Raw genomic sequence first — 13,054 nt, forward strand, 5'->3', positions numbered from 1 at the left:
GTAGACAACCCAGGACAAAATTGGCAAATGAATTGGATAGACACTTCACATAAGAAGACATACAAATGGACAGTAAGCACGTGAAAAAATGCTTACCATCATTAATTGTGAGGGGAATGCAAATTAAAACTACTGTGAGGTACTGCTACACACCCAACAGAATGGCTAAAATTATAAAGATTGACCGTATACCAAGTGTTGACAAAGATGTGGAGCAACTGGAACTCTGGAACTGGCACATTGCCGGTGAATGTTGAAAGTGGTACAGCAACTTTGGGAAACAGTTTGACAATTTCTTATAAAATTAAACAAACACTCACCAAACGGCAGTTTCACTCCCAATATTTATCCAAGAGCAGTGAAACATGTACACAAAGATATTTATACATGAATATTCATTGCAGCTTTATTCAAAATAACCCCAAACAAGGGACAACCCAGATGCCATGAACAGGTAAATGGATAAACAAATTGTAGTATATTCATTCAGTAGAATACTGTTCAACACTAAAAAGGTATGAAATTCATTGTTCATTAACGTGTTCTTTCAATTCCAAGTATATAGTCATATTCTTTTGGGATTGATTATTTTAAGGGTAAGATTTTTATTTCTAGCACATTATTTAAATGATCTCTCTACAGTTTTGTTACCGTGTTTTGAAAATATACCATATCTCTTTTCTTCCCCCTAGGTGACAACTGTTGACAGATTTCAAGGTCAACAGAATGATTATATTCTTCTTTCTCTGGTACGAACCAGGGCAGTGGGCCATCTGAGGTATGTAAGGAAAAATCTTCATAATAGTGTGGAACTTTAGTATCTGCTTCAGTTTTGAGCTTCTGTGGCTAAGTAGTTTTAAATTTTAAGTTTAAAGTATAATTCATTGCTATAGCAACTTTTAGTGATTTTTGTTGGAATGTAACTGTCAGATTCTTTGTAGTTACTTAGTCATTGCCACGGCTTCTAAATCTTTTGAATCTTAAATGTTTTAGTAATTTTAACTTTTTGACTCTTCAGGAACATTCAGAGATAGCATTTAATCATATAATCTTAATATATATATCCTATATCTGTTGGAAGCTTAATATCAGAAATTAAAGGAGGTGAAGTGGTAAAAATCTTAAGAGTAAATTTTTCATTGCATAGGATTTCTGACTTTTCCCCACACAGTCTTTCAGCTTCAGTGTTAGAGGATAAAGGAACCATTTGTTCTCTCGGGATTAAGACTTGTCAAAACAAACAGTAGTCTATTTTTATCATTTATTGTGATGTGTTTATGTGCTAGAGATTTATGGAATAATATCTTCTTATTACAAAGCAGCCATTTAGTTTTATATAAACCTTCATCTCTTATGACTTACTAGCAAAACTATAAGGAGAGTTCATTTTATTATTTTATTTTGTGGGTATAAAAAAATTTTCTTCCAGTTCTCATAATATTCTCATTAAGTCAAGACTTTGGTGCTTAACCCAGTGATCAGGTTCCATTAGACCGGTAACTTTTATGAAAGAGTAAGCAAAGGTATAATATTTCAAGAAATCATTTTAAGACTGTAACATTCTAAAATACAGTTTATTTTTGCTTAAGTGTCAAACATGTATTTGGAGACTAACTTTTCTAAAAAGCAGTTCCTTTTCTGCATTGAAATTTATAGCTGCTGTCTGAATAGGGCATCATTATGATTTACATAATTAAAATCTCTCAGAAACTCACAGTATGAATATGTGAATACTGCCTTCTCTCTTTCCCACCTTTTTTCTTACTCTGTCGTGCTTTTGTCTTTTTCACATTCCCATGACGACTTCTGTGCTGTTCTTTGCCTGACTTTTCTGGAAACTTAAAGAGAAAATGATAATGATAAAATGCTTATAAATGGAGAGTTTAAAAAGAATCCAATTTCATTGTCGTCTTACATATCCAAATTTTCTTTATCCAATAAATTAAACTTCTCTGTATTTGCCAAACTTTCCCTTTGGAAGTCCAGCTTCTTCAGAGGATGCTGGTGATGACAGTAGTGTTGCTAAAGCATAGAGGGGGAAATGTCAGTGTATGTATTATTTATGATTCACCTATCCAGGTAACTTAGGTATCTTAGCTCGAATTTTATCTAATTCTTTATAGAATTTTTTGGTTTGTAGATACAATCTTTCATATCTTTCTTTTTCTAAGAAGTAGGAAAATATTTTGTTTTCGAATTTCAAGAGACCAAGGAAACTTCCTTCCATACTTCTCTTTTTAGTAACAGTTTTATTGAGATATAATTCACATACCATACAATTCATCTATTTTGAGTGTACAATTCAATGATTTTTAGTGTATTCATAGAGTTATGCAGCTGTCTTCGCAACTTTGGAACATTTCATCACCCCAACAAGAAACCCTGTTCTTATCAGCAGTTACTCCTCTCTACTTCCCCAAGCCCTTGGCAGCCACTGTTCTACTTTATCCTGTAGACTTGCCTATTCTGGACACTTCATATAAATGAAATTACTTAGCATAATATGTTCTAAGTTCATCAGTGTTGTAGCATGTGTCAGTACTTCATTACTTTTTCATTGCTGAATAATATTTCATGGTGTGAATATGTTACATTTTATTTATCCATTCATCAGTTGGGGTACACTTGGGTTGTTTCCACTTTCTGGCTATTGCGACTGATGCTGCTATGAACATTCATATACAAGTTTTTTGTGGAAGTTTGTTTTCCTTTCTCTTGGGTAAAAACCTAGGAGTGGAATTGCAGGGTCATATCGGAACTTTATGTTTCACCCTTTAAGAAACTGCTAGGCTGCTTTCCAAGCACCTGCCATATTTCTTTACCCACATCTCTTTTCATCCAGGGTAGACTTCATTAGGAGCAGGAGCCAGACTATTCAGCTTCAGTTCCAGAGGCCTGTTAGGACACTGTGGAGCTGTTTAGAAGCTAGAATTGTGAGACAGCTCTGGTCCCTTTTGTAGCATTCATTGTTCTTGTCCCTACTGACTTGAATAGCCCAGCTACAAATAGAAATGCTTGTGATTTGTTCAGAGCAAAGCAGTGAAACTAGCTTTCCTGTGTTGTCTCCTCAGAGGGTTCTGTCACTGTGATGGCTCGTTGTTTAACAGTGTTGTTTCTGTCCAGCCATCTTCTGGGGACTATGAAAGAAGGCAGTGGTTCCCACTGTCCTACTTTCAAGTTACTGCTCCCAGCAGCTCTGTCTGTTCATGCTGCCACTCTTTACTTTTTTTTGCCTGGTAGTTCATTATGTTTATAGTATTCAGTCATTCATTTAACAACTATCCTCAGATGCATCTATTATTTGGCAGTGTTGCTGGGTTCTTGATATATAGTAGTAAAATGTAACTTTCTCTGCCCCCATGGAGCTTAGAATTCAGTGAGAGAGTCATTAGATATATCCTTGGAAAATACCTACATTTCAACCTGCAGAAGGTTTCAGGCTAGCTCTCTTCATGTGCAGTGGAGATCAGGCTTAATAGAGTCACTTCACTGCACTTTGGCACTGAGGGCTGGAGGGGAAAGTTTCCTCAGAGGAACAGGTCCATTGTCACTGCAGTAGCACCGTGTCTGCTCTGCCTAGAGGTAGGGCCCTCCGGATAAGAAGGGGAGAACTGAGTATCATAATACAGTGATCACTGTGAAAACAACAGTTCAGGTCACCTCCTTCCACCCTTGCCCCTCCTTTTCCCCTGACAGCATTGTTTTAACCATAATTTACTTTGTAATATTTGCATGAGAATTCATGCTGAGTATTTCTAGCATCATACATCCAGTTACTAGTGTTGAAACTACCCACCTGTAGCATGACCCCTTGGGCTTCTAAAAAATGTGGAGAAAATAAAAAACAATTTGGCTTGAGTAACCTAGAAGATAACATTTGCTTCATGAATCCAGTGTGTCACAAATGTAGAAATTCCTCAAAGCTACTGATGAACATCTCTTACTTTGAGGGGTGGGGGTAACCCCCCCAACATAACTGCTATTATGTGATGTTGCACAGTCCCTCCTAATAAGGGAAACTAGGGCCTTGTCAAGGCCATAGAACACAATAGAAAAAGAGGCTAAATTAGGGATATTCACCGAATACCTCACATTATGAAGAGACAAAGAAAAGCCATTTGGTAAGTATTGCATTTGCCATTCTCTGTGTGGTTGTTGTATGAGCCATTCTCTGTGTGGTTGTCGTATGATCTTTGTAACATCTGACCTCTGTACGACTCTTTAACACTTACAGAGATCAGGGGTGATTGTACCAGACTTTATTTTTCATGAAAGTCTTCTCTTTTATAGAATACCCACAAATTTAAATAGCCATCTAAGAGCATCTCAAGAAACAAACTGTCCTCTGTATTTAAAACCAAAACTATCTTTTCTTACTAAAACACATTCTAACTAATAGTGAGGTGAAATTAGACTTTTATAAATTTATTTGATTCAGATAAATTCAGGTAAAGTTTTAAGAACATATTCTTTCTAAAAGATAAAGAAAACTGCCATCATTCTTCAGATAATCAAGTACATGTATAGTTGGGTCATTCATTTTATCATTCATTTTGGCATTTTTATTACTGTTTATGTGAACATTGAGACTTACAGGCCAGGCATTGGGCATAGGTAGTAGCGTAAATGCATAGTTAAGACATGGTATTACGTTATATCATGTCATCATACTATTTTTCTGTTTGTATTTGTAATTATTATTATAAATAAGTATAAAACAGTGTGGTAAGAGTTACCTAGGAAGTAAAATTTGACGTTTCTAACCTTGACAGAGCCTGGGACTTTGGTAGCTGAAGTTGAGGAAGGGCTGGTTTGGATTGATTCAGGTGGTGATACAGTAAATTGGTAACTGAGAACTAAACTATACCATAATACTAATAGAGCTACTTAGATCTTTTTAATCAGAGCATTGGTTATTTTGTGATTTCCCCCAACCCCTACCAAAAAAAAACCCATAGAGGTTAGTAATAAAACATTAACTTCTTACTTGGTTTACTAGTTATATCACATTGATTAACTTAATGTTTACTCTGTTAAGTTTTTAAGAAGCTTAACTTTTGATTGCCACAGCTTAACAGGAATATTTAGTGGAATATGTTTCAAAATAAAAGGCTGCATACATATGTTGTTCCTCTTGAAATACATTAATTAATTTTGTTTGGTTCCCAAAGGGATGTCCGTCGCTTAGTGGTGGCCATGTCTAGAGCCAGACTTGGACTTTATATCTTCGCCAGAGTGTCCCTCTTCCAAAACTGTTTTGAATTGACTCCAGCCTTCAGCCAGCTCACGGCCCGCCCGCTTCATTTGCATATAATTCCAACAGAACCTTTCCCAACCAGTAGAAAGGTAAGACTTCTTTCTTCATTGTATAAGGCAGCATTTGTTAACAAGTGACCACATTAGCAAGGAACATCGTCACATAGATTGTTCCATCACTGGTTTAGAGTGCTCCTTACACTGAGGAGCTGAATTAGATTTTCTATGTCAAAATAATAATACCAGCTAACATTTATTGAATATTCACAGATCAGACAACTTCTGTGATCCAGTTTCCAACATGCGTAAAATGGAGTTAGTGAGAAAACCTGTTGAACAGGCCTGTTACTGAGATGAAGTAAGATAATGTATGTAAAGAGCTAATTGCCTGGCACATGGTGACTACTCAATAAGTGTTACATTACATATGTTATCTTATTTCATCTCAGCAACAGCCCTGTTCAGTAGGTTTGCTTATTAACCCCATTTTCCCTATGTTGGAAACTGGATCAGAGTTGGATCAAGTTAAGGAGTTCGGCCACATATTTAGTAGATGGAGAATCCAAGATTTAAAGACCTAGGCAGTCTGATTCCAGAGTCCATTTAATAACCATTGTACCATATTGCTTCTCTTCAGCTTTGTAAGAAGAACTTAACTAATTGATAACAGAGTAATAAATGGTTTAGCTCTTAGAAAACCTTCAAGAAGCTTACATTCTGTGGGAAGGTGGGAGGAGACAGCACATACACTTGACAGAAGGCAGATTCAGAGAAGTGCCCCTCTCCCCTCACCCCTGCTACCCGTTTCCAGTCTCTCTCCACACCCACCCACCCCCTTCTTCCTCCCCTTTCCCATCCCCACTCCCGTAGTAACCTGTCCCTTTACTTTCTGACTTATCCTTCCTTTTGCACAAAGGAGCAGATACCTGTTTATTTTCTCATGTTGTTTTCTTTCTTACATGAAGGTCAGCATGTTGTAGACTTCTGGGCTTTGTGTTTTTCATTTAATGAAATGCCTTAGGGATCCATTGAATTTTAAATAAAACTATCTTAAATATTCACAGGATACTTCTTTCCCCCACTCCTCTTTGAAAAAAAAAATGATTAAATACTCTGTGTTTATTTTATAATAATGCTGAGAACTTTTTTTTTTTTTTTAAAGAAATGCTGCTATGGAGGAGGAGAGAAAGGATGGAGAGATGTAATAGGGTGAGGTCATGTACAGCCTTGAGTGTTGGGCTCTAAAGTCTGGACACAGTCCTGTAGCTCTGAGGTTCTCAGTCTTTGGTGGCCTGGTTATTAAATAGGCACATTCCTGATGAGAGGCCTGGGGCAGAGCCTTAGTGCCTTCAGGTTTAACACACTCTCCAGGTACTTCCTACCCAGGGGCTACAGACACACCTGGAAAAACCTGGAGTGTAGATCAGGAGGAACAGAAGGCTTAGAAACTGGGCTCTAGACCATACCGTGGACACAAGCCTGGGGGCCTGAGGGCTGGGAGCATCTCCCCATCCCCTGCTCGGGAGACAGTGTGGGGGGTCAGGAGGGCTGAGCAGCACTGCATCTCAGGAGAGGCAGCTCCCAGTAAGGCCACCAGAAAATAAGCAAACAAATACAAACAAACAAAAGCCTCCCAGGCTTTAAAGGCAACATTTCATAGTGGTAACAACATCGCAGTCTTTGCAGAAAGTGACCATTATCAAAAGAACATCTGCTTATCGGCAATACTGCCCTCCTCTTTAATTCTGAGAAGTACTATTTACTGAACTAAATATTTCTAGCTTTATGTTAAATTATTTGTCACTTTAAGGTAATATCCTTTTTCTTGATAGGTGTTTCACTTTTATGGTTTTCTGAATTGTTCCTACAGTAAGAAAGGATGATACTTGATAAAAATTTTGTAATTGACTTTAAATAGAAAAGTTCTTAATCTTTATTCTAGGGTGGTTTAGGAAGATGTGCAAATTTTGTATTTTCTTCATTTGCTTTACCACTTTACCTGCTCCAGTAAAACAGTGTTTCTCAGATTGTTGTCAGAAACCATGTCTATCTAAATCACCTCATGCTGCCTCAGACCTACTGAATCAAAACTCCTGGGGGCTAGGAGCCCAGACCTCTGATTTAACACTCTCCCCACATGGTTCACATGTGACTGCTATTTGCCAACATTTTTGACAGCTTTATTAGTTAAAAAAAAAAAAGACTTTCAAATAGTCATCCTCACGATGAACCATCTATACATAGAATAGTAATAAATGTTCAGTTCTTATTTTTTAGAAAAACAAATGGAAAGAATAATTTTAATATTTTCTTTCTGAATAATGTTGAGATTGCCTTTGGAGCGTATATGGTATCGGAGACGAACTTCTTTAGACCATGTTGACTTTTCTCTTGAGTCAAATGATGGCTCATTTCTTATTTATTCTTCTACAGCAATTCATAGACCAAAACTCAAGTTTTACTTACCAGCCTGAAATTATATTAAAAGCTAGTAACTTTTAGCTCTCTTCTTATCTCTACCTTTTCTAAATTTAAATTGAATCACTCCTCTTCATGAAATCCTTGGACCGTTGGGCTCAGTTACATCTTAATGTCCTCTTATTATTCTTATGTCCTCCAAACCCTGATAGTGTTCATACATAAGATGGCGACATGGGCTTCTATTAAAATGCTGGCTTTCAGCGTTTTTCACTCTATAGTTAACTTTCTTTTTGCCTTTTTCTAGAATGGAGAGAGACCATCTCATGAAGTACAGATAATAAAGAATATGCCCCAGATGGCAAACTTCGTATACAACATGTACATGCATTTGATACAGACCACACATCATTATCATCAGGTGAGTTTTCTCAACATTGACTCCTTTTTCTTGCTGTAGGATCTTCTCTGTTGCAGAATAAATCTTTGAAGTAATTGATTCCTTGAGGGAAACCAACTAAACCAAAATAGGATGTTACTGTTCATGTAACATCCATATTAAAGACATCTTTCTGTAGGTATAATTTGGCATATAATAAATTCCACATATTTAAAGTATATAATTTGATATATTGTGATGATTGTATATACCTGCGAAACCATCCCCGCAGTCAAGATAATGAACGGATCTATTATCCCCCCAAATTTTCCTCTTGCACCTTGATAATCCCTCTCACCCCTCACCAATGCCTTTCCCACCTTCTCCCGGAGACTAAGAATTGTACTTTCTGTTACGATAAATCAGTATCCATTTTCTAGGTATTTATGTAAATAGACTCTTACAGTTTGTCTTTTTATCCCCCATTTACTATTACTCTGCATAATCATTTTGAAATTCATTTATGTTTCTGAATGTGTTTGTAGTCCTTTCCTTTTTATTGCTGAATATTAGTCTGTTTTATGGATGTACCAGGTTTACCCATTCATTTATTGATAGACATTTGGGTTGTTTACAATTTCGACTATTATAAATAAAGCTGCTATGAACATTCTTGTACAAGTCTTTGTACTTTCTCCTGAGTAAATTTCTAAGAGTGGAGCAGCTGGATAGTGTGGTTAGTATGTATCCAGCTTTTTAAGAAACTGCCCACTTGTCTTGCAAAGTGGTTGCACCATTTCATACTCCCACCAGCAGTGGATGGGAGCCCACGCACACTTACCGTAGTTGGCCTTTTTCATCTCAGCCATTCCAGTAGGTATGTAGTGCTCTTATGTGGGTTAGTTTGCATTTCTCTAATAACTAATGATGTTGAGCATCTTTTCATGTGGTTAGCTGCCATTTGTATATCTTCTCTGAGGATATCTGTTCAGCCCTCTTGCTCATTTTTTGGCATTGTTTATTTTATTGATTTTTGAGAGCTTTAAAATTTATCCTGACTACAGTTCCCTTATCAAATGATTGTTTTGTAAACGTTTTCTCCTAGTCTGTGACTTGTTTTCACATTTTTAAATGTCTTTCAAAAAACAGAAGTTTTTATATTTTGACAAAGTCCCAGTGTATCAGTTTTTCTTTTCTGATTAATGCCAGGCCTCAGCTGCAGACAGCCATAGTTACCAGGGAAGCCGGGCCTATGGAGCTGCTCCTGTGCTCTGGTTGAGTGGGACAGAAGCCTTGTGCCCTGCTGCTCAGCCCTGCCATGGCCTTGTCTCAGGGCTTGGCTCCTCCCGACCCTCACAGGGCTCCTTGATTGCGGCCAGCGCTTTCTTGAGTTGGTGTGCCAATCAGCCCTAATTAGTCACTGTTTTTTCCAGAGTATTACAGTAAATTCCTCTGCTGAACAATTTGATAGCTTTTCATGTTGTTTTTCTCCCTGAAGATTTACTCTGTACTCTCATTATTATCTGATACCTGTGTAGGCATATTCCATGGAGTCAGCAAAACCTAAGCCATTGTCATCAGAGTTGTTACATCTACAATGTAAAACGGGCAGCAGTGGCTTGGAGAGTTCTAGAGTGACAGTGTCTGTTAGGAAGATAATGTTAATGTGAGAGCTTAGCTTTGTAAGCCAGTGGTTTTTTCATCTGGGTTCCTTGATGTTTTCTTTTTCTTCATTAGACTTTATTACAGCTACCACCTGCTATGGTAGAAGAAGGTGAAGAAGTTCAAAGTCAGGAGACAGAATTGGAAACAGAAGAAGAGGCCATGCCTGCTCAAGCTGACGTCACACCTGGTCTAACAGATGCCAGCTCCAATCAAGAGACCTCAGCCTCTCAGACTGAGACCACTGTCACCCTCCATGAGACTGAGGCCACCCCCAGTGAGACAGGAGCCAGTTCCAGTCCAGAGGCTGTCTCTGCCGTCTCCGAGATGACTGCTGCCATGGCAGGACCTGTAGGTGTGCCAGGGGAGAGTAACACCCCTCAGGAGGCCACGTCTGCCCCCGGAGAACCCAAGTAGCCAAACCGTAGCCCTGCTTAGGGAGGACATTGCATTTATAAAGTCTAGGTAAAGTTACTTTTTATATTTTACACGTGCTTCTGCCATTTTAATGGTACTAATAGATATTCCATCCTTAATTTTGTTGGTTGATCTCAGTGTTCGTGTTCTTGGATATATTTTTTAAAGTGTATGTGTATGAACAACTCCAATTTTATTTGTTCAGTCAGAGGAGTAATTAACCATTCCTTTTGATATTCTGATCATTAACTATCTGTAATCATACTTACAATTAAAAGAATTTTCTACTGAATAATGGTTCACATTTTTAGTGAACTTTTCTAAAGAAAATATACAAATATTTACAGGAATTAAGCATAAATGGCTTTAAGCCAAGTGTCCAAATTGAGAAGGAAATCATTTCTTCTGTCACAGTATAAGATGCTCAAATCATGTTTCTTTTTATCCCTCCTTCCTTTGCTGTCTTCCTTGGTAGAGAGGCTTTAACACCATAGGATATAGGTTGTTCCAATGCGAAGTGGTTACATGCGTTTTGTCCCCCCAAATCTCAGAATGTGTTAGAGTCACCTAGAAAGTCTGTTTATTCTTGGGGCCACTCCAGACCTAATGAGTCAGAATCTCTGGATCAGAGCCCAGGAACCTGCATTTTTGCAGGTGCTACACCATTAATGTTTGAGTTGCTGGCCAAGTGGCATCAGATAAGGCTGGTTTGTCTGAGTCAAGATTCGTCATTCAGCTAGGCAAGAAGAATCTGGCAGATCCACCTGCGCGGGAACAAAGATCTGGAGTCTGGGTAGTGAGAATCAGCGAGCTTAATTAACTCCCATGTGCAGAATGGATTTCTTCCAATGCAGAGGTTCAGAGTTTTCCACCCTGTTCTCTTAAAAGACAGCTACCCACAAGAAGACCTTAGTTTGGTAAAATGTACTCCAGATTTGGGATGGCAGCGGTACTAGGACCTTGCTACTCAAGGTGGTTTGCAGGTCAGCATCAGCGTCATTGCATTGAAACTTGTTAGAAACGCAGAAGTTTGGGCTCTACCCCAGACCTGTTAAATCGGAATCTGCATTTCAGCAAAGTCCCCAGGTGATTCATATGTACTTTGTAGTTTGAAAAACACTACGATTACTGTGCTGTCCTCACATGAACGAGAGGTAAAGTGACGATTCTGTGATGGTAGAATTAACATGAGTGAGACTGATGTTTTCTGACAAGGGCCCTCTGCTTATATGGTGACCAGAGAAGAGATGCGCATGTGTGTGCAGGTGGGGGAACTGCCCACTCGCTCTCTCTTCCCCTTTCCCACACTGCTAGAGCGGCCGAGGGGAGCATTTCCCCAGTGTCTCCTCTAGTGCATCTACCTCTAGGCTGGACCATGTCCAATGAACCTTTGAAGAATTAAGCGAGCACCGCATGCTGCCAGTGAAATGCTTCTGGTCTTGACATTCTGAAGGAATGATGAATTCATAAGGAAATTAAAGTCAATGATATTTTTGAATGACTACTGTTTGCTTAACTTTACCAGGCCGTGCTGGGTATGATCAGACTCTCATCTTACAGTGTGTCCTGCTGCATCAGAACACATGTGTAAATGTTGTGTGAGGAAAGGGAAAACGAAAGTGATGGGATGATAACAGGGGGAGGGAAATGCCAAGGAAAGCAACCCAGGAGACCTGTCTGTCGTCTAAGTCAGGATGGAGCCAAACAGTCTGTTACATAATTTCTCTGATTATAAGAATTTGAAAGCAGGTGTTGTGGGCATCTGTATGAGACTAGCACTCAAAGAGTTATTTTCACTTGTAAATATATGTAGGCAAGAGGGAAAGAAGCTTTGCCGTATTACTGTCTTCCCTGGAAAAGATTGGTTTTTCTGTCTGCCCTTGAGAGGATATGAATCATGATACCTGCAACCAAAATAAGCAAACTGTTGTGCTGCTTTCTCCTCAAATAAACCGTTTTTCCTAACGCTGTGTCTAGCTGGGTGACCATACTGTTTTTTTTCTTTCCTGCTTGATTCTCTATCACACAAAAAAATTTAACTGGAAGATGAGTACGTCCTTTTGCCTTTGTCAGATTAAAAAACGGATGATGAAAGTGGAACTTGAATTATTTTAAATTGTTTATTCACTGGACAAAAGACCAGTGAGCTGCAGTTGACTATAGAATTGTGGAATTTTTTAAGGAACTTAAGAGAGCTATTCTTTTTTTTTTTTTTAAGAGCTCTATTCTTATTTTAAATAATGAGGAAACCAAATCAGAGAGTCTTAACCAGGGTGGCAACTATGGGAGAGTGGGGTAGAATCCAATCTACAGTCTTAGAGCAGTTTTTTGCTTTTTTGCTTTTTTTTAATCAACTTCACGTAAGTGGATTGCTTCATAAACTCAAGGGTTTTCTATTTAATTTGGGTTAACTATAGACACAGGTTCTCTAGCCAGGTGACCATTAAAGATTAGTGTTCTCATTGCTCTCCATCTTATTTTTTCATATCTGAATAGGTCATGATTTTCGAGTTTATTTTTAAAAGCAAACCAAAAAGATGCATGCCAAGAGAAAGAGCATGAAATTAAGCAATTCAAGTATTTAGACTTTTTTTTCTTTTTTTCACAAAATGCTGAGTTAAGAAAGTTCATTACCAGCAGTTGGGAATAAATAGCTCCATTGATTTGAGCACGTGAATGAGAAGATCTAAATATTATCAGGTCTCTTGAAGTTAGCGTGATGATAAAAGTTGAGATGTTTTGCTAGATACTGAAAGAAATGGTATAAATGGGCCATTTGTACTCCTATAAAAAATGAAGTTTTTTATGATTAAGAGACAGCATGATATTGTACAACCAACTTTGGACTCATCCAGACCTGACTCAGATTCTACCTGATGTACACATCAGCATTTGGTTTGACCTTGGACAAGTATTATAACA

At 38.1% G+C, this 13,054-nt stretch overlaps 1 protein-coding gene across 1 annotated transcript in view; it reads left to right on the forward strand.

Annotated features, from left to right (window-relative positions):
• The window catches only part of AQR (aquarius intron-binding spliceosomal factor), an 85,680-nt gene extending 73,448 nt beyond the window's left edge, over positions 1-12,232 (forward strand). The window contains exons 32-35 of the mRNA XM_006193784.3: positions 693-778; positions 5,172-5,346; positions 7,982-8,095; positions 9,791-12,232. Coding sequence (XP_006193846.1) covers positions 693-778; positions 5,172-5,346; positions 7,982-8,095; positions 9,791-10,132 — 717 coding nt within the window. The 3' untranslated portion in view covers positions 10,133-12,232. The remainder of the gene's footprint in view (positions 1-692; positions 779-5,171; positions 5,347-7,981; positions 8,096-9,790) is intronic.
• Positions 12,233-13,054: the final 822 nt, after the last annotated feature.

The sequence above is a fragment of the Camelus ferus genome, chromosome 6, assembly GCF_009834535.1.
Source record: "Camelus ferus isolate YT-003-E chromosome 6, BCGSAC_Cfer_1.0, whole genome shotgun sequence".
NCBI lineage: Eukaryota > Metazoa > Chordata > Mammalia > Artiodactyla > Camelidae > Camelus > Camelus ferus.